Genomic DNA, 26,195 nt, shown 5'->3' with positions numbered 1-26,195 from the left:
CAACTAATGAGTGCAGTGACTTACGACTATAATTCCAAGGTCAGTTACAGTCGTTAGTCTAGGACAGTGATGACCTTTTTGCTGTTGTGCGCCAAAAGCGGGGAGAGTGAAGGGGGTTGCATGCACACGTGTCCACACCCATAATTCAATACTGCCTGCCGCCCACGCATGCCCCCCCTCATACTCCCCCCGCTTCTGGAATGTGACAGCAAAAAGATTATTGGTGGGCCCAGAAGGCCCGTTTTTCGCCCTCCCCAGGCTCCAGAGGCTTTTGTGGAGCCTGGGAAGGCCAAAAACGGCCTTCCCCATCCCCGAGGCCCTCTGGAGGCTGGAAATGGCAGAGCCCCCATCCCCTTACCAGTCTGAGCCACAGAGGCCCCGTCCCCAAGGGCCTCTGTGGCTCAGACTGGTAAGATAGTCTGTTATTAACAGCAGCTGCTTGCAATTACTGCAGGTTCAAGCCTCACCAGGCCCAAGGTTGACTCAGCCTTCCATCCTTTATAAGGTAGGTAAAATGAGGACCCAGATTGTTGGGGGCAATAAGTTGACTTTGTATATAATATACAAATGGATGAAGACTATTGCTTGACATAGTGTAAGCCGCCCTGAGTCTTCGGAGAAGGGCGGGATATAAATGCAAATTTTTAAAAAAATTATTGACTTCCAGTGGGCCTGGAAGGCCCGTTTTTTGCTCTCTCCTTTCTTGCCTTCCCCAGGCTCCAGAGGCTTTCTTGGAGCCTGGGGAGGGTGAAAATGGCCTCCCCAACCCTTCCAGAGGCCGGAAATCAGCTGGCTGGTGCGTGCCTGTGTGCTGGAGCTGAGGTAGGACAACGCTCACATGCCCACAAATATGGCTCCATGTGCCACCTGTACAGCATTCATCAACTTTAGAATACCCTGCTGCTTCTCCTACCAGTTAGAAAGACTGCAGTTGCTAGCAGAACTAAATTGAGAAATGAAATGCAGCTTAACTTTGTATTCAAACAGATGTTAAATATTCTCTTATTCTTGACTTAAGCTAGCTATGTAAATCACAGAAAGTCAGATTTTCCATTGCTATTAGGGTTTAAGTTTGCTATAGAGAAACAGGAGATAAGAATAGGAACTTACTTCTTTAACAGTAAATGCTTTTATCTCACATCCCCTGCATCCAGGCAATACATTCAGAAAATTATGTTAGAGAAATTGAGTTATCTCAGTCCTTTTCATTTGCATAATCAAATACAATTCATTTTCCTATTCAAATATATATTTTGCAAAGAGGAACATTCAGATAGGTAAATTCTGAGTCTCTAAACCATACCCTGAAGTGTGACAAAAATAGGTTTACAATTTTGACTTTTGTTCTGGAGTATTATTACAAATATTTTCATATTATGAAAATGGCCATGTTCATCTGAAGGATGAACTATCTGAAATTATAATGTATCCCTAATTTAATTCTGAGGTTTACCCTAACCTTTATTATCTGAAACTTTACTCAGAAAAAATAAACCATATTTGACTGTTTAGCACTGAGCTAAAATATTCAGATCAAATCAAAGCTTTATTGTCAATGCACAACATATGTATAATGTGTTCACAATGTGTACAATTAAGACTTATTTTTCTGCGACGGTAGAAGAACTTTACCTGACTGAATTTTGCTGAAGCTTCAAAACTAAGTTTCCATGTATTGAAATCTGAATATAGCTTTCTTTATGGGGAAGATTATAACTGAATAATATTTATTAATTAAACTTGTATGCTGCCAAATTCCCAATCACAGTAGAATATCTGTATAGCATAGGCCAATAAGCCAAGATTTTATCAGTAATATATTGCATTTAAAAATTAAAGAGTCAAAAATGAACCTTGGATTATTGGATATCTGAACAAATAGTCTGACATTTTGTTATATGCATATTTAACTAAAATAGGATCACAAATTCAAAACAGATACTCTACCAATCTTTTACAAAAGTTCTATTTACTCAATTATCATTTTTTTCTAAATATATGGATCTAAAGCCCCAATCATATTTTATGCATTTTTTTCAATAGCCATCTAATATTCATATCTAACAGAACAGATATTATCTGAACACAAAATGAAAAGTTCTCATTTGAGTTGTATTCATTCATAAATGAGATAAAATACTTAGAATCAATTTGCATTTTACAACATTCAAAGAGGTCCGCCATTTTAAACATTCCTTAAGAATATATTTGGTGACAATGTGAAGATGAAGAGATTTGTTCTATTATAAGCTTTGGGATTGGGTGCACTTATGTGGATTTAGATGCAAATACATCTTTTTGTCATCTGTCTTTTTGGAATATCAGGGCAGAGGTGGGTTTCAGAAGGTTCTAACCAGTTCTGGACAACTGGTAATGGAAATTTTGAGTAGTTCGGAGAACTGGTAGTAAAAATTCTGACTGGCCACGCCCCATCTATTCTCTGCCTCCCAAGTCCCAGCTGATCAGGAGGGAATGGAGATTTTACAGTATCCTTCCCCTGCCACGCCCACCAAGCCACACCCACAGAACTGGTAGTAAAAAAATTTGAAACCCACCACTGTATCAGGGTAATATTGTGGTCTTTGTGTAATATTAAAAATTTTACAGAATTAGTTTAGTTCTCCACTAAAAGTTGCACAAGTGACTCAAATTTTGAATTTCTTTACAACCTGATAAAGTAGGTTAGGACGAGGAGAAGCAAGTGGCCAAGTAAATAATGTTTTGAAGTTGAGTGTTCATATAGTCTACAGCCAAAACACTAGGAAAGCATATAAGCACATATTAGCATATTGGTTGTGCACCAGGGATACTATAGTAAAAACTTAATTTCAAGAATATCTGTGTTTATAGGATACAATATACTATAGCATTAAAAAAGGTACAGCTAATTAAAAATTGTGAACGAATAGTGTAAAAGAATATTGTTGATGATAATAACAGTACTATAATGGTATTGTTGTTGTTATAGAATAAAGGAAAAATAAAGTAGGCACCATTGGCAGCTAGCTACCTTGCTTCCTGCTCCCTCACCCTAAATTTCTACGTTGCAGCGGGAGACTAAATAATGCAATCAATGCATTTTAATACTTTTGACTGTTTTATTTGTTACCCCACCCGAGGACTCCCTTAACACCCTCTGAAAAGTAAGAGGGCGAAGTTGAAGAAATTAGTAAAGAGGTGCTGCTCTATCAGCATCCGCGACTGGTTCTTTAGCCTGGGGAACCTGTAAATTCTGGCACAGTGTTTCTCAACGTTGGCAGCTTGACAATATGTAGACTTTGGTTCCTAGAATTCCCCAAGCACCATTCTGGGAGTTGAAATCCACCTATCTCCAAGCTGCCACAGTTGAGAATCGCCTAGGGCGGTAGTCTGCCCTTTCTGGCACCTCGGTTGCGAAAGGTAGCGTGCGACCGGATTCTTATTTTTTTCTCTTCTCTTCCCTCTGAGCGGCGAGTTCTTAACGGAGCTATAGGTTGCGATGAGGCGAGGGGCGGAGGAAACATATAATGCGGCGGGGAGGGAAACCAAGAGGATTAGTTGAATCGTCTTCCTCAGGAGGTGAAGAGAGAAGAGCAAGCGAGCCAGCGCTCGACCGAAGCGGCGGGTAGGCTTGGAGGGAGCTCCTGGAAGAGCCGGGCTGTAATGAAGGCTGCGGCGTGGGTGCTGCTGGGCTGGGTGCTGAGCGGGAAGAGCTTCCAGGGAGAAGCCCAGCAGGTAAGCGATGCCCCAAAAGTGCCTGCGCTTTTTCTTCCCTGCATTGGCTTCGAGCCTTGCCCCTCTCCTGCTCCCCGCAGAAATTCGGGAGGTTTTGAAGAAGTTCAGGCATTTGAACTTCTGCCTGGAAAGTGGCTTTCAAAAGGTTCAGCTCTCCTCTGCGTAGGAGATGTTTGGTTGCCAGGCAGGGCTTTGGGCGAACCATTTCTGCTGAAGACTTCAGCAGAAAAACCTACGAAGTATGGCTTATCTAATTTGTATTAGTTGAAATATCAGCAATAGTCTGTTATCATAGCATGCTTTAGGGAAACTACTTAATAAAACAAGAACTGAATTAGCCTCATCCTGGTGCAAGACTTAATTCTGAAATTAGGAACTGTTTTTGAGTAAAAGTGATCAGAGATTGGGGAAGAAATGTTTTCTTAATGGACTTGTAAAAAGGCCAATAATTTCAGGGTTCGAATATATATAATGGTACAAAAAATTTAAAGATCAACACTCGGCTGAAAACAGTGCTCTTCTTATTGGAATTAAAGGACAGCAATTAAAAAAGAGCCATGGAAAATTATTTTTTATATATGAGTCCTGCTGCAAGATTTCCATTATCACTGGCATGCTGTTATCTGCAACCCAACAAGTTATGGGTTTAATGAATATTTTTTAAAAAGTGCCATATCCATAGCTAAATGTAGATTAGCTTCTTAACCCATTTGTTTGAGACCATACTTCACTGACTAATGGTTAACATCTGTTTTGCCAGTGGTTTTTTTTAGAATTGAAAAATGATGAAGGTGAAAGAGGATGAGTCAAATGGACCCAACTATGAACACCTTAGAGGAGAGGTGGAATATAAATATAATCATTAATAAGTCAGCATTTCCAAATCTTTTTAGCACTTAACTGGCTTGGTCAGTCAGTCATTTCTATAGCTGTCCATCTCAATCAGTGACCCTGGGCAGCTTACAATTTTCCTAGAAAGTAACATTTTATTTATTACATTTCCTTTTCTTTTAATCCTGGTTTTCTTTTTCATTACAGGGTATCAAATGCTATAAAGAAGATGGTATGTATAAATAAGATATGGTTTTAGGTGTTAAAATTGTTAAAATTCTGTTGCATGTATTGGACATTCATACACCCCGTTGCCATTGTAGGTGGTTTAAAATATCGTCACTATATGAAGTCTTTGTGGCCTTTTTAATCAATGTGCATCAAACAAGTATACTCATCATATGCCTGCTTGACTTTTGCCCTTCCTTGACTGCTTAGGCCAGACAAAGACCACAGATGGCAATCAGTGCCACACAGAAGGAAGGAAAGAACTGAAGTCTCCAGCCTTAAAGTCTCTTGTGAAAAATCCTTCTCTAGAGTCCACAGAATTGAATAATATCTGACCAGTTTGTCATTCCTGGAAATAATGTTTAACCTTTTCTAGTCCAATGCTTTTGCATAAAGCAGACTAAATCAATAACGCTTAAAGAATGCAACGATGTTGATTCCTCTGCAAATAAATAATAGTGACTTTCTCAAGGGAGTTGACTTTAGAACATGACATTCTTTTTAATATTATACTGTGATAGTATTACTGTTAATATCTTCAATTGTGAATTAGTAGTGGTAGGGAAGTAGTGAAGAAGTGAATGAAGAAGAAACAAGGGATTGGCAGGGAAGGATGAAGTCATGACATATACTTCCCGAAAGGTATTATTGAAATGCAGCAGGTATATAAAACGGTGCATAGGAAGGATTTGCATAAACGGTTTTGCATAAACCGTATAATATATTCCAGGACAAGTTCACATTTCCAACACTTAATGGGAAAAAAATTAAATTTCAGTGTAAATATTTGCACTTTGAAAAAATTAATGTCATTCCTATGCAAGAAAAAATGTTCATTTTCTGAACCAGAATGTATTTTCCTGGCAGTTTAAGCCATCATAAGAACTTAAAACAGACATACAATAAGCAATGATCTTGGGAATCACATTTCAAACTGTTTAGCACGTGGAAATTTATTGATGACAGCAAGCAGGATGTTTCTGCAGGCTAAATTAGTACACACATGTTTTTGTGTGATTTTGATTCTTCTTACATCTTCTCCTTCAGGAAAGGTATGAGGTAAAATGGCTGCCAAAATCTATCAAGAGATCTTTAATTCTAAATCTTCTCGCTTGGAGAAAGGAATGTATAGGATAGCCAAAAAAGAATCATAGTGCAGCTGGACTTTTACTGGCAAACTCTCCAGTCCAGCTCCTATAGATGTTGGTTCTGTGGCTTTCGGCTTTTCTGTATCCTTTCCAAAAGGGTAGCCGAGGTAGCCGAGGCAGCAGGCAACTCTAAATGATGTGTCTGCCAGTGTGGATTTTTCTGGGGATGAATGGTGGTGTTCAGAGAAGGAAGAGTACCTCATCCAAGGCTTCAAGGTCTTGCAGGCTAGTTGGGCCAGCCTAATAAGCTGGAGGTTTTCCCTGCAAATATACTCACTCCTCACTTTCATTCTTTGCAAGGGCCTCATCGTGAGTTGAAACAAGAACATAAATTCACACCAGCAGATCTTTTTAATATCAGCATCAAGATTGTTGAAATACAAGGAATGTGTAACTTCAACATAACCTGGATCCTTAATGCAGACGGTAAATTTCATTATTTAAGTAATAGGCCAATAAATATTTTTTATTAAATATAACAAATACTTTCCTATATAATAAATACTGTAATGCTTACTTGTAATATGCCCTTTCTACCCTGATTGGGAAGTAAGCAATGTTGTGATTGTCTTCTTTTGGTTCCTGAAGGCTGTGGGCTTTGAATGGAGAACAACAAGTCATAGCTAAACCCTGATAAAACTAAGTAGCTCTGGCATTTTGGGCCTTCTGGATCTAGGACTTTATCATCTTTGATAGTGGATAAGGTGGCACCACCCTATACAGACCTGGTGAACAATTCACCGTTCCTGCTCAAGGATCAAGTAGCAGTTGTGGCTGGAAGAACCTTTGTACAACTTCATTTTGTGTGTTACTTGTATCCTTTCCTGGATCATGAGACTGTGCTCAGAGTTTTACCCTGGTCACCTCCAGAGTGGATTACTGTAACATGCTCTGCATATGGCTGTCCTTTGAAGAACATTTGGAAGCTTCAGTTATGAACAGTGTGGCTGCACTAACAGTTATGTGTATTCCTAAGATGGTCCATGAGCTGCAATGGTTTCCAGTCTGCTTCTGGGTGCAATTCAAGGTGTTGATTTTGGCCTATAAAGCCATAGATGGCATGAGATCAGGTTTCTTGAGGAACTGCCTTTTCCCAATTATGTCTATTTGTCTTATTAGTCCAGCAAGAGGGGTATGCTGCAGGTCCTGCCTGCCAGGGGTGGGTTGCTCCCGGTTCAGTCCGGTTCTGTAGAACAGGTAATAAAACTGGTGGGAGGCTCCTCCCACCTGCCACAACATCATCATGGGTGATATAAGCAGAAGCGCGTGCGCTCCTGTTGCGAACTGGTAGTAAAGGTAAGTGGAATCCACCCCTGCTGCCTTCTAAGGAATTCCATCTGGTGGACCCAGAAGACGTGCCTTCTCTGCTGCAGCTTTTACCCTCTAGAACATTACTCCCCTGAGGCGAGGTTGGTGCCATTCCTAATAGCCTTCCAGCAAGCTCTTAAAGTGTGTTTTTCTAGGAACCTTGGGATGCCCATGAGAAGGCTGCAAGGTGGCTGTATGATGTTAGGTGATTGTTCTCCCACAGCATTGGCTTTTTCATGTTTTTAGTCTGATTTAGGTTCAGTCTTTTAAGATTGGCTGTGTTGTTTTAATTGTTTCGGTGTTTGTAGCGTAGGAAATGTTATTCTTTGAACAAATGTGAAATGTTATTAGAAGAATGTAAATCTCTTTATTGCTGTCCCATAAGGCAAAAAGAATCAAATCAGAAAAGAAGACACAACCTTCTTCTTTCCTTAACATTTTGCAGGCTGCTTCTTGGATAACTGAAAGCACTTTTAACTTTTTTTAGTTTTGTATGTGAACAAAAAGCTTTTAAAACTTAAATATATATTTAATACAAAGTTAATATTCAAATGAATAGAATAGAATAGAATAGAATAGAATAGAATAGAATAGAATAGAATAGAATAGAATAGAATAGAATTCTTTATTGGCCAAGTGTGATTAGACACACAAGAAATTTGTCGGTGTATATGCTCTCAGTGTACATAAAGAGACAAGATACATTCATCAAGAATCATAAGGTACAAAATGATAGTCATAAGGTTTACAAATAAGCAATCAGGAAACAATATCAATATCAATCGTAAGGATACAAGCAACAAAGTTACAGTCATGCAGTCATAAGTGGGAGGAGATGGATGATAGGAACGATGAGAAGAGTAATAGTACTAGTAATGCAACCTTAGTGAATAGTTTGACAGTGTTGAGGGAATTATTTGTTTAGCAGAGTGATGACGTTCGGAAAAAAATCTTTTCTTGTGTCTAGTTGTCTTGGTGTGCAGTGCTCTATAGTGTCATTTTGAGGGTAGGAGTTGAAACAGTTTATGTCCAGGATGCAAGGGGTCTGTAAATATTTTCACAGCCCTCTTTTTGGCTCATGCAGTATACAGGTCCTCAATGGAAGGCAAGTTGGTAGCAATTGTTTTTACTGCAGTTCTAATTATCCTCTGAAGTCTGTGTCTGTCTTGTTGGATTGCAGAACGAAACTAGACAGTTATAGAAGTGCAGATGACAGATTCAATAATTCCTCTGTAGAACTGTATCAGCAGCTCCTTGGGCAGTTTGAGTTTCTTGAGTTGGCACAGAAAGAACATTCTTTGTTGTGCTTTCTTGATGACATTTTTGATGTTAGCTGTCCATTTTAGGTTGTGATATATGATAGAACCTAGAAATTTGAAGGTCTCTACTGTTGATACTGTGTTGTCTAGTAATGTAAGAGGTGATAGTATGAGAGGGTTTCTCCTAAAGTCTACCATCATTTCTACTGTTTTGAGTGTGTTCAGTTCCAGATTGTTCCAGTTGCATCATGAGGCTAGTCGTTCAACCTCCCGTTTGTATGCGGATTCATTGTCGTCTCAAATGAGACCAATCACTGTTGTATCATCTGCAAACTTCAGTAGTTTAACAGATGGATCGTTTGAGATGCAGTCATTGGTATATAGAGAGAAGAGAAGTGGAGAGACCACACAGCCCTGGGGGACTCCTGTGCTAGTTGTACAGGTATCTGGTGTGATTTTGCCGAGCTTCACTTGCTGCTTCCTGTCTGTTAGGAATTATAAAAAATAGGAACCGTAAATGCAAACACATATTTCCTTAATTTTTTAACTTGGGGGTGGGAGGATTAAAAATATTATACAGTTTTCCCTTGCTGTTTCTGTTTTCTGATTCCTGTCTGATTTGGATATGCAAAACACTTTGATTACATCTAAAATCCAGCAGTAAGAGAACAAATATATATTTCAGTATTCGATAGCATGTAGATAGATGCATGGAATAGAATGCAGAATTGGCTCAAAGTAATAAATGTAACCGCAAATCTATCATTATACTATATGTCTTTGGGAGACCTGTGGTAGTTGGAATAGCACTGCTACTGATAACATCTTGAAAACAAACTAGAATTCTTTGACAAAATAATTTTCTTGCAGCCAGTATAAAATACTTGAAGGCAACCAAGATATGTGAATTCCATCAAGGCTGTATTCGATGTGACTACTTAGAAGCATTTCAAAGTCAAACCATGTCTGAACATCAAAAAGTGAGTTTTTTTTTAAGTTGTGGTTTGCTGCTGTTATGTTGTGCTACTAGAATAGGATTTTAGTCAGTTTAGTAACCTAATGCGACAGTAAATTATTTCTTTTAAGACATGGCAAGTTGGACTAGAAATTGTTTCTGTACAATAAAACAAAAATAGTGTAGCTTATCAACTGAGCTGAAATGACAAAAATCTGGTTTTTATGTAAAATTATTGTGAGATAAAAATAAATTTCAGTATTCTAAATATGCTCAAAGCTTCTATTCTTTAATTCATTTTTTGTACTGGCTCTGGTTGGTGGATATTAAGGTATCATAAAAATGGAAAATTGTCTGATCTATTGACTGAACCATTTTGTTTAAGTAAAAACCAGGGTGGATAAAAATCGATTAAAAAATAAAAAATAAAAAAATCAGATTTTTTAAATTTAAATCAGATTTTTAAAACTTAAATCAGATTTCTTTTATTTTTATTAAATTTATTTTTAATAAAATGCTTTTGGAGTAAAAGCCTATCTAAAAATAGTTTTCTATTTAAGATACATTAATAATTTAGTTTATTCAGCATGAAATGGAGTTTATTTATGTAGCATGAGGCTGTATATTCTGCAATATTGGGAGTGTTGGTGAGTCAACAGCAGGTCAGAGGAGGAGCTGCTACAGGACAGAGATGACAGTTGTTCTTTTAAAAATATGATTTAAATTGATTTGATTTAAATCAAATCCACCCTGGTAAAAACACATTCTGAATTTTTTAAAAATCCTACCAAATCCTTTGTTCGACAGTAAACAATAATGACCAGTAAATAAATAGTAACCCAAGATAAATTTTGAGGCAACTCAGATTAGAAATCAAAATATTATATTATATATATGTGCATATTTAACACTTAAGTCAAAGGTTGAATATTTATATCCTTACAGTAGTTTATAGCATGCCAGATTACAAAAGCAACAAAATAAATAAATCAAAATTATAAAGAACAATAGTACTAATAAATTAACCCTCCCCCAAGATATATAGCAATTAAAGTTAGGGTTGAAGGTCCAGTGAAATGAAACTGTCTTTAAAAATTCATAAGGGAAAAAGGGAAAAAAAGAGAAAAAGAGAAAAAAAAGAAAAACAACCCAGAAAATAAATAGAGAATTTACAAGCATGATTGGACATTTGTTAATTAAGAATTTTCAATATTTTATAAGTTTTCCATAAATGAAATAACATAATATCTTATATTGATTTTTAAAACTGCAGGTCATTGTTAAAATGAAATTAAATATCAAAGATAATAGTGTACAATAAATCACAAAGAGTTATACTACAATAATTTATATCCAAGCGTTGAAAGATAAATTCTTATTTAAGAGATCGTTAAAAATTAGAATGCTATGGTTTTATTTTAAGATAAATCCAAATTTTGCATGTGGTTCAAGGTGATGCATGGAATTATAATTTAAAAAATGACTTTTCATTTGAATTAACTTCTGTGTCAGATTTATGATAGGGATACTCTTAACAAGGCTTCCCAACATGGTTTAATCAAATAGCAGATTTAATTCTGGCTAGATAGTGCCTGATATAAACCAGATTTAGACCAACAAATTGTGTCATGTATTATTAGCAACTGATTTCTAATTTTTCTATTCTGGGCCAATAAACCTGCACTTAGAAAATCCCATTATATATTTTTATTGATATTTTCATCTTAATATTTCATTAATATACCAGATTGAATCAGCAGTGGAAAATGGAGTAAGTGAGGAGTATACAGTATATTCTTCTGGTTTACTTGCATTTTTGAAAGAATATGGTTCAGAAAAAGAAAATGGATTAGTTCATATCCAAAATTATATAATCTTCAAATACATTTATATATCCAAAATTATATAATCTTCAAATACATTTAATTACAGTGGCAATTCAACTTTGTTGGATTCTCTGTAGAAGAAAATACTAATTACTTCATTGATGTTTACAACCTTCCACCAGCAAATATAGATGAAGATCATTCAAAAATACAGAAACAGCTAGCTTCTCCAGGTAACTGATTAAATAGTGTTGATTTACAAATCTTCACCTTTAAATGGCTTCTGAAATTTTAAGGTGATATGTATATATAAATATATAAAACTGTTATACGTATACTTAAAAGTAATGGGTCCAGCCGAGCTTTGTTTGATGAATAGAATAAGCATGATTTTTAATCTGTTGATTTAGAATGTGTTCATTTGCTCTTCAGTGGCTTATACTTTCATGCAGTTTTCCTAATCTTTATTTTAAAAGCTTTTTCTCATAACTGGAATCAATTGATTTAGATATTATAAATGTTCATAATTTCTAATGCAAAAACTCTTATTTAAATTCAGACTGTGAAGATAATAGCATGAAATATTGCCAAAACTGTATTGAAAAAGGTAAGCAGTTATTTTCATTAATTCATTACCCTAAGGCTCATTAAAATTTATTATAAAGCATATTTCAAGATATTAAGTGCAATGGGGACCATAAACTATGACTCATAAGTAAAATGCCAGGGAATCCAGGGGCACCAAGAGGATGAAGATGCTTGCTATTTTTTTTTAACCACAGAAGAATATTTGATTATGTTGCTCTTCCTGCCCGTTTTAATTAACAGTCCTTAATGCGTTTTTTGCATTTATGTAGAGAAGCTTTGTAACCTTTTAGAACTGGAATCTATCTGAGGAAATTGTGCATTCTACTAGTATACAGCCATGGCTTTTCAATTCAGTTCAGTTCTTTTCTGACTGATGTAGCGTTAGCATGTAAAATTCTCTCGTTATAAGATTTCAGCTAGAAGTTACTTTTAAAAAAACGCACCTCATTTTTTCTCCTATTTGCTGCTCTGCAGGACCAATACACAGTCTCTGGTTAATGTCAGTTGAGGAATTTGTTTGTTTGTTTAATTTATTTAACATTTTTATAGTATGCCCAGCTGAAAAGACTCTGGGAAGGTTACAAAAGGAAACCTGGGGTTGTCATCCTAACACATATAACAGGCCCCCACTTAGGTTTTTCTTTTATTTACATTCGCCTTCTCTTAATCAGAGATCCTGTTTGTTTTATGTAATTTAGTTGTGGCTAATTTTACTCTTGTCTTTTGGCGCTAGGAAACAGATTATCTCCCAGTTGACCAGTCTGAAAATATGATTTATCATTTCACGTAACAATTGTCACCTAAAGTGATCTAAAAATTACTTGCAAAGGGATGTCCTCAAAAAAAGGAATTATCTGTATAGTAATCACGGGATAATTTTGAAACATACAGTAAATACAATAAATTAATTAAATTAAATACTTCTAAAAACTATGAGAGCAGGAAAGTGCTATATTAATCTCCTTAGAAAAAATGTTGAAAAAGAGTTAAGTAATTTTTTAAAATGCCAGTTTTAAAGGCCACTTGTTTAGGGCATTCTTTAATCATTTCTATAATTATTTCCATTTTTCTGTCTAGGATCTGAAAGCCATGGGTGCTTTAAAGTAAAACAATGAAAACATCAGTCATGTTTTTAATCTAGATTTTTTTTTAATTTCACAGGGAGTTTATGGGATCCAAATATAACAATATGTAACAGGAAATTTGAACTAGAAGTGAATTTTACACCTAGTAACTTTTGTTCTAAATATAAAATCCATCTTTGTGACTCTCATGAATGCCATAATTCGATTCTTCATGTTGTGCCTACTACCAAGGTATATTTTTTTCTTCTTTAGCTATAAAACTAGGAATGAATAGGATGATTAATTGTCAGATTACATGACTAAGGCTGATAAGAGTTGAACACAGATGATACCAGATTGGATAAAGTCAAAATTAATGTAAACATTAGCTTTTGAAAAACATCATGCAGTTATAAGCTGAACAGATAAGAAATAAAAAGTGTCACATTTCTTTTTTTTTAAAAATTAAACATTTTGAAAAGTTCTGTAATACATTTATCTGGAATTTTTCTTGGAATAGGGAAGCAGTATTAGAGTTTCTGAAAAAATAAGAATGAATGATCAAGAAAGAAACATAATATTTCAAGAGGTAAGATTTTACTTTGATTTGTAAGGAAAATGTCAAATTAGAATGGTTGTATTACTGTTTATGATTTGTGGCCCAAACAAGTTACACCTGATGCTATCTGTCTCATCAATGTGTATGAGGGGGTAGTCATTCAAATAAGCCTTGCCAGTACTATCATGCTGCAAGAGGTCATAGTTTAATGGGCATTTTCTGGGTGGGTTAATCATATTGCAGGAAAGGAGCACAATAGCAATAGCACTTAGTCTTATATACCATTTCACAGTGCTTTTATAGCCCTCGTGATTATGTTTCCGCTCTTATTGCATCGGCAGATAACCACCCAGCTGTCCTGTTTAGGGTAACCCGCTCCCTCCTTCATCAGGAGGCGCGGGATGACCCCTTGCAAAGGCGTGCTGAGGATTTTGGACAATATCTGCACGATAAAATCGCACAGATCTGGGATGGTTTGGACTCAAATTGGGTAGATTCGAATGGGATGACGGAGTAAGTCTTGATGACATTATCTGGGAGGAGTTCGATACTGTGACTCCCGAGGACATGGACAGGATACTCGGGAGGCTGAATGCGACCACATGTTTATTGGACCCGTGTCCCTCTTGGTTGGTACTGGCCACACAACAGGTTACACGAGGCTGGCTCCAGGGAATTGTCAACGCTTCTTTGATTGAGGGTGTCATCCCTACCGCTCTGAAATAGGCGATGGTGAGACCCCTCCTCAAGAAGCCTTCCCTGGACCCAGCTGTTTTAGCGAACTATCGTCCTGTCTCCAACCTTTGTTTTGTGGCGAAGGTTGTTGAGAGTGTGGTGGCACGACAGCTCCCCCAGTACCTGGATGAAACTGTCTATCTAGACCTGTTCTAGTCCGGTTTCAGGCCTGGGTACAGCACGGAGACGGCTTTGGTCGTGTTGGTAGATGATCTCTGGAGGCTTGGGACAGGGGTTATTCCTCTGCCCTGGTCCTATTAGATCTCTCAGCGGCTTTTGATATCATCGACCATGGTATCTTGCTGCGACGGCTGGGGGGTTTAGGAGTGAGGTGCACCGTTTTCCGGTGGTTCTCCTCCTATCTTTCTGACTGGTCGCAGATGGTGTTGGCAGGAGGGCAGAGATCTCCTGCAAGGCACCTCATGTGTGGGGTGCCACAGGGGTCGGTTCTTTCGCCTCTCCTGTTCAACATCTATATGAAGCCGCTGGGAGAGATAATTCATGGTTTTGAGGTGCAATACCATCTGTATGCTGATGATACTCAGCTGTACATTTCCACCCCTAACCACCCCAACAAAATCGTTGAAGTGATGTCCCGGTGTCTGGAGGCCATGCGGGTTTGGATGGGGAAGAACAGGCTTCACCTCAACCCTTCCAAGACTGAGTGGCTGTGGATGCCGGCATCCCAGTACAGCCAGCTGATGCCATCGCTGACTGTTGGGGGCGAGTTATTGGCCCCAATGGAGAGGGTTCACAACTTAGGTGTCCTCCTGGATGGATGGTTGTCATTTGAAGAGCATATGACGACCGTCTCCAGGGGAGCTTTTTATCAGGTATGCCTGATACACCAGTTGCGCTCCTTTCTAGACCGGAATTCCCTATGCACGGTCACTCATGCCCTTGTCACTTCCCACCTGGACTACTGCAATGCTCTCTACATGGGGCTCCCCTTGAAGAGCACCCGGAGGCTCCAGTTGGTTCAGAACACAGCTGCGTGGGTGATGGAGCAACTCGAGGCTCCCATATAACCTCTCCTGTGCAAGCTGCACTGGCTTCCTGTGGTCTTCTGGGTGCAATTCAAAAGGTGTTGGTTACCACCTTTAAAGTGCTCCATGGCATAGGACCGGGTCATTTACGGGACCGCCTGCTGCCACCAATAGCCTCCCATCGACCTGTGTGCTCCCATAAGGAGGGTCTCCTTAGGGTGCCGTCAGTCAAACAATGTCGACTGGCGACCCCCAGGGGGAGGGCCTTTTCTGTGGGAGCACCTGCCCTCTGGAATGAGCTGCCTCCAGGGTTACGACAACTCCCTGACCTCCGGACCTTTCGTCGCGAGTTGAAGACGTTTTTGTTTTACCGCGCAGGGCTGGCTTGAACTAATAGTAATTTTAATATTGCTAATAATATTTAATATTATTGTTTTTAAGTTTTAACCCGGCCAAATTGAATTAGTCTTTTAATAGGTTTTTTAAACTTTTATGTTATATGTATAATTGTGTTTTACCTGGCTGTAAACCGCCCTGAGTCCTTCGGGAGAAGGGCGGTATAGAAATCAAACTAAACTAAACTAAACTAAACTACTTTAAGCAGTTTACAGAGTCAGCATATTGCCCCCAACAATCTGGGTCCTCATTTTACCCACCTCGAAAGGATGGAAGCAGGGGTGAAATCTAAAAATTTTCCCTACTGGTTCTGTGGGTGTGGCTTAATTGGTGGGCGTGGCTTGGTGGAGAGATGACTGGGTGGGGGTGGCCAATAACAATAAATAATAAAAATAATAAACAAAGTATACAAAACAATAAGAGGTACCAAAAACCAACTTTCACACTTTGCACACACACAACACAGCACAACTGATTCACACACAATGTAAAAGCAGCTGCTTTTAACCAAAAATGGCCCCTGCAACAAGCAGGAATCTCACACAGCCACAAAAAGCTCAAAAACCAACTTTCACACTTTAAACACACACAACACAATACAACACAACACAACTGACTCTCTCTCTCTCACACACACACACAAAATGCCATGTACAGCTTTGTGAGATTTTGTGTGTTTGTGTAGTTAGAGTGAAACACTACAGAAACATACTAAATCTCAGAAAGTTGCACAAATATTTTATTTTATTATTTTATTTTATTTATATTTTTTAGATCAGAGGTCTCCAACTTTAGTAACTTTAAGGCTTGTGGACTTCAATTCCCAGAGTTCCTTAGCCAGCAAAGCAGGTTGATTGAGTTGCTCACTGAGGAGATAGATTTCAGGCAGGCAGATTCAGTTGCTAGCTGATGCAACTGATGTAAAGCATAGCTTTCCCAGCCAGAAAGGAGTAGTAATTAGATAAGTGTTTCATTGCACATTGCGGCTGAAGAGCTTGTAGAAAACATGTTTTTAAAGGTTCTGGTGATGAGGAACTCAGCTGGGATCACCAGAGGAGCCTTTTAAAACCTTTTTTTTACAACCTCTTTGGCCGAAGCAGTTGTTAAAAAAAAGAGTTTAAAGGGTTCTGATAATCTCAGCTGAGCCGCGGGATTATCAAAGACTTTTTTTTTATTTTTAAAGGCATGTTTTTGGCTGAAGAAAAACTGCTTTTAAAAGTAAAAAAAACCCCTCTGATGATGGCATGGCTCAGCAGTGGCAGGGGGCGGGGACAGGGATTTTTGCTACCGGTTCTCCGAACCACCAGCCGCCATCGCTACCGGATCAGGTGAGCCGGTCCGAACTGGGAGCATTTCACACCTGGATGGAAGACTGAGTCAACCTTGAGCCGGTGAGATTCGATCTGCTGAACTGCAGTTAGCAGTCACCTGAAGTAGCCTGCAGTGCTGCACTCTAACCACTGCGCCACCTCGGCTCTCCAGGAAAGGAGCTTAATAGCAATAGCGATAGCATTTAGACTTATATACCACTTCATAGTGCTTTACAGCCTTCTCTAAGCAGTTTACAGAGTCAGCATATTGCCCCCAACAATCTGGGTCCTGATTTTACTGACCTCAGAAGGATGGAAGACTGAGTCAACCTTGAGCCTGGTGAGAATCAAACTGCCAAACTGCTGGCAGCCGGCAGTCAGCAGAAATAGCCTGCAGTACTGCACTCTAACCAATGTGCCATCACAGATCTTAATAAATGCTTTTTAAAGGTGATGACCCTAATATACATTTGTTAAAAAGGGAAGTGTTTCTAAAGGCATCTCTGTTCTTGAATGCAATTTTTAATGTTGTTTATCATTGATTTTTGACAGGATAATGTGGAAGAATTCAAGCAATTTTAATATTAATGTTTTATCATGGGGCTCTGAACATACTAGTTATTAAATAGCAAGCTTTTAATATGGCTTTACTTTTGTAGTTAGATTTCAAGAGGAAATTAGGCAATTAAAACTTGTGGATTTGGCTTTTAAAAGGTATGACTCAATATACAGAAGCTATTTTAAATTTGTTATAATCATTCACATTTCTTGTTGCTTGATTACACCCTATTTCTTTCTCTCAATGTCTTGCACATAAAGTGTTACTAAAAATGACCATATGAACTTCATCAGGCTTTGTAAACTCATAAAAATGTGTTTACTGACTGAAATATTTTAATGTCCTGCCTGAGGAGATAAAATGCACCTCATCTTTTTCCTGGAAGGCTAAGTGAGAAAGAAAACTTTTAAGTCATAAAAAGATTGGAAGTAAATTTAGGAATTCTATCTTATAGATGTTTCTCCAGCAACAGTTTATGCTAATGGAATATATGCACATCTAACCAAAATGGATTTAATTTTGTTGGGACATGCCTTTTTTATTTTTAAACTGAAAAAGTGCAGAATGGATGTCTTTTCTACAATTGTATTCTCACAGCACTACCTTCTTCACTGTTGTTAAGAAATTCTCAATGCAAAATTAAATATAAAAGCAATACTTAAGCACTGTATTTAATAATAATACCAGTGTTATTATTTTGCTTCTCTTCTTCCAGCTAATTCCTTATTTTCCAGGATGTGAAAATGACTGCAAAAGATATTCATACTATCAAACAGTTTGCAGTGAAGAACCTATCCCTGGTTAGTTGAGACTTCTAAATGTTTATCTATGGATGGGAACATTAAGCTTTATATGCTAAGGTAATTTTCTTAGTACAAGCCTAAGATTGGCCAGTGAGATCATTAAGCTCATCCAGGCAGCTTCAGCTCTATTTTCTTACAGGATTGTGACAATAAAATAGCTTAGAGGTAAGGAATTGGTTGCTTTGAGCAATTTTATAGGAAGAACAAGAGATAAAATAATAATCTTTATGGGTAAGTAATAACAGGATTAGAAGGGATCTTGTAGGTCTTCTAGTTCAATCCCCTGCTTAGGCAAGTAACCCTATACCATTTCAGACAAATGGTCGTTCGATCTCTTTTTAAAAATTTCCAGTGTTGGAGCATTCGTAACTTCTGTAGACAAGTTGTTCCACTGATTAATTGTTCTAACTGTCAGGAAATTTCTCCTTAGTTATAGGTTGCTTCTCTCCTTGATTAGATTCCACCCTTTGCTTCTTGTCCTGCCCTCAGGTGCTTTGGAGAATAGCTTGATTCCCTCTTCTTTGTGGCAACTCCTGAGATATTGGAACACTGCTATCAGTCCTTCTTTTCATTAAACTAGAAATATCCAATTCCAGCAGCCATTCTTTATATGTTTTAGCCTCCGGTCCAGAGGTGGGCTTCACATAATTTAACAACCAGTTCGCCTAGTGCAGTACTGAAAATGTGAGCAATTCAAGAAATATATTCAATTCTCTCTCTCTCTCTCTTTTGCAGAACCAAAAGCTACAGCTTCGATAGTAAACAGGCCAGGTACTGGATAATATTCTGTTCAATTTCAGCATTATTATTTGATTGTATTCTACAATCATTGTATAATGTTGTAGAATAGTGATAATGAGTAACTCTACCCCATGTATTGGAATAAGTGGCCTTCAAAAGAAGCCATAGAAAGAGGAAAATTTTCCAGGCAGATTTCAACATATACAGCATGTGGAAAAGTACCAGAAGGAACACATTGAGAAAGACACATCAGGAAGATAAAAGATGATTTCCATGGACAGTAACATTCTCACTGAAAAATGCAAGGGTTTATTAGAAAAGTGTTCAGGTGGGAATAGTCAAAGTTCAATAGAATATTCGAATCTTGCACGTCTTGACTTACAACCATTCATTTAATGATTGTTCAAAGTTTTGATGGCACTGAAAAAAGGGACTTATGACCAGTCCTCACACTTACGACCATAACAACATCCCTATGGTCACATAATCAAAATTTGGGTATTTGGAACCAGTACCCAAGTATTTATAACAGTTTCAGGGTCCCAGAGTCATATGATTGCCATTTGGAACTTTTCCAGAGGGCTTCCAACAAGCAAAGTCTATAAGGAAAGTCAAATTTGTTTACTGACCATGACGAGAGATCATAAAATTAGATGCAACTCCTGACCGCATCGCTTAGCGACAAAGATTCTGGTCCCAATTTTGTTATAACTTGAGGAATACCTCTATTGGACATTATAAAAGTTTATGGGAACCATTTGCTAAGCTACAAGAAGATGACAGCAGGAAAAATCACCTTTCTATATGCTCCCCAGAATAGCCTCTAAATTGCTTATTTAGTTATTTTGTTCTGTATCTTTTAATTTAAACCAGACCATGATAGCTTTTATCTTTAGCTACTCAGTGTTTTATCTGTTCCATGTCAGAAAAAAAGGGGGAAAAAAGATAAGAGAGTTTTGTATGGTTTATAAAGATACATTTATTTCTAGGACATTGTAAGTAAAGATAAATTCAAATAATAACAGTGTAAAAAAGGATAATAATATGAAAATCACAGAATCACAGAGCTGCATGGAGCCTTGGAGGTCTTCTAGTCCAACCACTTGCCCAAGGCTGGTGACCTTATACTATCCCAGATAAATGCTGTCCAATCTTTTCTTGAAACCTCCAGCAATGGAGTACTCATAACTCTGGGAAGCAAACTGTTCCATTGATTAATTGTTCTTAATGTTAGGAAATTTCTCCTTGGTTCCAGTTTGGATCTCTCTTTAATGAGCTTCTAGTCATTATTTCTTGTCCTTCCCTCATGTGCTTTGGAACAGGGGTCTCCAACCTTGGCAACTTTAAGACTTGTGGACTTAACTCCCAGAACTCTTCTCTATGATAGTCACTGAGCTATCATGTTTCTGTTAGGCTAGTCATACATCATACGGTTTGGCTTTATCGTCTTTGTGTAATGCGGTAAAAAGAATGATGAATGAATAACTCCCACCCTGTTAAAGACCTTGGAGTTTTCATGATGAGTTTTCAAATGATCTAAGTGCCAAAGCCCACTGCAACTACATAGCAAAAAAGGCTCTAAGAGTTGTAAACCTAATTCTGCGTAGCTTCTTTTCCAAAAACTCTACACTACTAACCAGAACATTCAAAACATTTGCCAGACCCATTTTTTAATTCAGCTCACCTGTCTGGAACCCATACCACATCTCTGACATTAATACAATTGAATGAGTCCAGAAATATTTTACAAGAAGAGTTCTCCACTCCTCTGTAAACAACAAAATATCTTATTCCACCAGACTTGAAATCCTGGGATTAGAAAATTTAGAACTCCACCGACTCCAACAAGACCTGTATTTAACAATAGAATCATCTATTGCAATGTCCTTCCTGTTAAAGACTACTTCAGCTTCAATAGCAATAATACAAGACCAAACAATATATTCAAACAATGTTAACCGCTTCAATGTTGCTTGCAGAAAATATGACTTTTGTAACAGAGTTGTTAATGCTTGGAATACACTACCTGACTCTGTGGTCTCTTCTCAAACTCCCAAAAGCTTCAACCAAAAACTGTCTACTATTGACCTCACCCATTCCTAAGAGGACTATAAGGGGCGTGCATAAGTGCACAAAAGTGCCTACCGTTCCTGTCCTATTTGTTTCCTTTCAATATATGTGCTTGTATATAATGTTGTGACAAAAATAGATTTAAAAAAAATCCTTTGAAGAGAGGATGCAGTTACCTGTTGGGGAGGAAGAAAGACCTGAAGCTTCTCATCTTGATTATAACAAAGACAGCCGTTAAAATGGTTTGTTAACTGAACATACTGTATAGCAATTAATGACCAGCTTCTGACAATAATAAGAGATGAACTAAGATCGGATCATGGAAAGAAATTTCCAAGAGATAAAACATTGCACTCTTAGTAACACAGATTGCAAAACTGTCTCGAGAAGGAAAATTGCTGTCCTGGATGTTACAGACCCCAATCAACATAGAGAAGATTTCCAGGATAAGCCTTACTTGTTGGCAAAGGTATATGGATATATGAGTGCATGGAGTTTTAGTTTAGAAAGTGAATAATGGAAGCTTAAACACATATTTGGCTCTATGCATTCTAAAAGTAGTAAGTCCTGGAAACGTCATAAAGATCTTCTTTATAGTCCTTAGTCTGACATAGGCAGTCTTTAGTTGCCAAAGAAAGACTTCCTTTGTGTGTCTCTGAGTTTATGATAACCAGATACATTGACACTGAATATGGAGATTCCATTTAGTCATTAGTTCTACATTGTGGCTGGCTACCATTTTAGTTATTTCTGGGCTTTTTTCCTTTTGTGTGATAATCATGATGATGGTAGGATAAGCAACGTATCTGTGGCCAGAGTCAATATTTACATTTTTTTTTGTTTACATTTATACCCCGCCCTTCTCCGAAGACTCAGGGCGGCTTACAATGTATAGGGCAATAGTCTCATTCTATTTGTATATATTTACAAAGTCAACTTATTGCCCCCCCAACAATCTGGGTCCTCATTTTACCTACCTTATAAAGGATGGAAGGCTGAGTCAACCTTGGGCCGGGCTCGAACCTGCAGTAATTGCAGGCTTTGTGTTCTTAATAACAGGCCTTACCAGGCAGAGCTAAACCGGCCCTTATTTTGGGGAGGTTGAGAACTACAACTTAGAAGTAGACGTAGCAAACAAGAAGGTGGTCTCAGTTCTTAGCAGGTTTTGAGTTGTGTTTCTTAATGGTGATACTCCTATTTTAAGCTTTCACTATGGTATTTACCTACTTAGCCTCTCAAAATGCCTACCAATTGGTAGGTTTCAGCAATCATGGTTAGAAGAATGTCCAAATGGACATTCTATAAAATGGACTGGGAAGCTTCAAGTTGCCAATTCCTAATTTAGATCATGATCAGAAGATTGCTTTGCTAGTCTTTGTGAATTTAGAGACAACCACCCATGTTATTCTGACATATTTTAATGACATCTTCTCATTTAAGCTCTAATGTCTCACCTTCATCTGTGCTGTATGACCACTTGCATACATGAGAATGCATTTTACAATCTTTTAAAAACTAGAAATGGCAATTGTTCTTTTTTATTAAGTTAATGTTGAGCTTTTAAAAGAATCTTGCAGTCTTACACGTTTTCTTTCTCATTTAGATATGAAAAAAACATATGCTGGCATGTCCGTCACTTTAGTTCTGATAGTGTGCATAGTTGCTGCTGTGCTTTATTTCAAGAGTAGGCCTGGTAAGAGCTTATTTTATTCTGTTTTGTGTATAGTCCCGCCTGTCCACAAATGAAGACTCAGAAGATTGAAATGCTAGGTGCTACTCTTTTCCTGTCAATTCTGTGACATAAGGGGGAGTGGGAAAAAGGAAGTGCTCCCTCTGAATCCAGATTCTTGTCTAGATTCTAAATTCCAAGAAAACTGTAGGATTTCAAAATGCACATATATTTTGTAACATTTACTGGGAAAATAAAAGGTCCTGTGGCATCTCAAACACTAGCATATACAAATAGTTCTGAGTATGTGACATATGATTGGGAGGTAGGCAGATGAGAAAGAACAGAGATAATCTTTAAAAAGAGATTAGAGAAAATATTGAAAAGATGCAGGCAGTCACAATTACTCAAAGAAAGTAGCTGCTGCAGAAAGTGTTAAGATGTGGCATATGATAGCAAACTATTTTTAATCAGTAAGAAATACTGTAGTATTAAGCCAGTAACTCCACAATATTTCTAGTTCATCAGCTTTTCACAATGAAATCTTTTAAATAGTTACAAGCATGACCTCGATGATTGAGTAACTTGGAGTACGCTACCGATTTACCTATTTCCAATGTCAGTTTGATGTTGTGACTATAGAATATCTGGTTTTGGGCATGAAAATTGAAACATGTAACATAATTTGGTGGTTGGTTGGTTTCCACTAGAAGGTGGTACATTAGTCCATTCTGTGATTCATAATAGTATCTGAAAAATTATCTTTATTGAAATAACTTACAAAATACTGATATTGATACAACTTTGCTAGGACTTCCTGCCCATGAGACAAGATGATAACTTACTGTATAAGCAAGAAAATTGTAAGGACAAAATATAACTATTATTCTTTCTAACACAATGTGCTTTTGAGTATATTGTTCATTTTAAAATATCTCTTCTAAAAATTAAGGTAGATGTGTACAAAATGGTAGAGCTCGGTGATCACATGCTATTGCAAATTTGGGGATGATATTCCTAATGTCCTGGAGGCTACCTTTGTTGAGAATATATAACAAAAGTATAATGGGCTTAGGCTTCCATGATGATTGTGTTTTCTTTGATATTATTGGTGTTTCATTGTAATTTTCCTCAGAATATTTATTGGCATACGTTCCTAACTATAATGATGCCCAAATGACAAAATTTGTGCCATATCTCTGTGCATGCTCCATCCTTTCTTATGTGTCATGATGTTAGTTCTATTAACACTGACACATTTCCTCACTTCTTCCCCTATCAATACTCTCCTGAGTGATTTTTGTCTTTAATTATTTTGTTTTTGAAAGAGGAATTTATCTGTATCATATTAATTATAATTCAGTATTCTGCTGTTCCATAGAGATGTTAAACTATGTTTGTCAGCTAATTTGTATTGTAAAACTATATGCCACAGTATATTCCCAGGATAACAAATACTGTTTTTTCCCCAGCTTTCTTAAATGTGAACTTGCTTGCTCCAAGTTTTAATTTAACAGTGGTGCTCTTTTTTCAAAAACAGGTCTGGCAAGTAATCTGGCTCATTTCCATCCTATAACAGCACAAAAACCCATAACAATTCTTGTTGTATATTCTCAAGAAGCCTGCTTACAGCACACCGTCCTAAGTTTTGCTGAATTTCTACAGGAATATTGTCACTGTAACGTTATAATAGACCTGTGGCAAAAACGGAAAATTGCTGAAATAGGACCTGTGCAATGGCTTGCTACTCAGAAAGGAATTGCTGATAAAGTCATTTTTCTTTGCCCAACCCACTCAAGCGCTTCGTGTGATTCAACTTGTAAGACCATTATAGAAAACCAGAAGAATTCTGAATGTATGTTCACTCTTGCATTACACTTCTTCTGCAGTGATTGGAAAATGGATTCTTCTCTTTGCAAGTACATGGTTGTTTCTTTCAATGAAACACATCCGGACCCAGTTCTCCCAAGTCCATTGAGCATCTGCCCAAACTATTTTTTAATGAAAGATATAGATTCCTTTTGTAGAGACCTTTCCTTTTCACAGAGTCAGAGATATAACGCTGCAAAGGAGAAGTGGACCTGGAAATTTAACATTAGACCTGGATTGCATGTATAGTATTAAAATAAAGTTACGCTTTTTTCTCTTCTAACTATAAAAGTGAATTACTGTTGTAAGTTGGAAACATTCATACTTTTATATCCCTAATTATTTGCACTATTTTTATATTTTACTGCTTTAGTATACAAAAACTAACAAAAACAATACAAAAATTAAATATTGGTACAAAGGTTAATAAAAAAGGAAGAAATTACACTATGACCACATGATATATTAGTTTGTCTATCCAGCAATTATCTTCAATCCAGAATTTTAAATCTAGTACAGAAGCCTTATTCCATAGGAGTAGCATGGTGGTCTAGAAGTGCATCTCACAAACAGGAGGCTGTGAGTTCAATCCTAGGTCACAACACATATTTCTCTTTCTGGGCATAAAGAGAAAATAACTACTGTGAGCTCCGCATAGGTGTTAGGAAGAGCATCCAGAAGTAAATGCTCAACTCCATTCAGTCGTCTCGATTCCACCTTGATGCAAGGGATTACAGGGTTGTTAAAGGGGAAAAAAACATGCTTCATCCCATAGAAGTAAAACCATCTTTTTGGTTACTCTCCATGCACAATAAATTGGTAAACGCCAGATGTTTGATGTACATGTTCAGCATGACATTCACATTCTGAAACTTCCATATAAACAAATGTAGAAAAAATGAGCCAAAACAGGATCACCAGAAACTAGCTGAAAATATGTCCTCTCATATTGCACTTCCAGACTACAGAATTGAAACTGATAAGACATTCAACAGCAAACTTACTGAGAATCCAATAAATAAATATTTTCTTGAATTAATTTCAACTTTAGATCATAAGATATATATTCTTTAAAATGCTGTTGATTTGCTCAAATGGGATATTCCAGTTACATTTTGAATATTTCTCATCAATAGCTAATGTTTAATTTAGTGATACTCAGTTGTCTTTACAAATGAACTATACTTACAAATGAACTCTAGAGTCCAATAAAAACAATTATTTCCAAATTTCTGATACTACAGTTTTTGGTATCATCTCCTGTACTTAGGAAAGTGAATGGTAACAATTTCAGAACAGACATGGTTGCTAATTCATTTCCAGGGATTAAAAGGACTGTGTAGCAGATGACCGAGCTGAGCCCAAGGGAGGAGTCAAATACATCATGAGTCCCTGCATGCCCATAAGAGATCAAACCAGCCCACTTTGAATGCCTTAATTCCCGCTCATTTCCCTCGACCATTAGTAGCTCAGATTTTTGTAGAGCGCTTAAGATTGCAATATATCTTTATACTCATTTGAACTGCCTGAATTCCCCGATTTCCCGAGAGTTGACAGACTCAAGATTATATTTAAAT

General features: G+C 37.3%; 1 protein-coding gene across 2 annotated transcripts; it reads left to right on the top strand.

Annotated features, from left to right (window-relative positions):
* The first annotated feature begins 3,555 nt into the window (after nucleotides 1–3,555).
* On the top strand, nucleotides 3,556–25,814 carry IL17RB (interleukin 17 receptor B). 2 transcript variants are annotated; one of them, XM_058172619.1, is made up of 12 exons: nucleotides 3,556–3,714; nucleotides 4,753–4,777; nucleotides 6,222–6,347; nucleotides 9,359–9,468; nucleotides 11,376–11,502; nucleotides 11,829–11,876; nucleotides 13,019–13,173; nucleotides 13,442–13,510; nucleotides 18,182–18,266; nucleotides 19,005–19,040; nucleotides 22,684–22,773; nucleotides 24,290–25,814. In XM_058172619.1, the coding sequence occupies exons 1-12, from the start codon at nucleotides 3,643–3,645 to the stop codon at nucleotides 24,865–24,867; spliced, it is 1,521 nt and encodes a 506-aa protein (XP_058028602.1). In that variant the 5' UTR covers nucleotides 3,556–3,642; the 3' UTR covers nucleotides 24,868–25,814. The 2 variants fall into 2 exon arrangements, with proteins under 2 accessions (XP_058028602.1, XP_058028603.1); XM_058172620.1 differs by lacking the exon at nucleotides 6,222–6,347.
* Nucleotides 25,815–26,195: the final 381 nt, after the last annotated feature.

Source organism: Ahaetulla prasina, chromosome 2 (genome assembly GCF_028640845.1).
Source record: "Ahaetulla prasina isolate Xishuangbanna chromosome 2, ASM2864084v1, whole genome shotgun sequence".
Lineage (NCBI taxonomy): Eukaryota > Metazoa > Chordata > Lepidosauria > Squamata > Colubridae > Ahaetulla > Ahaetulla prasina.
This window is presented reverse-complemented; position numbering and strand designations above follow the sequence as displayed.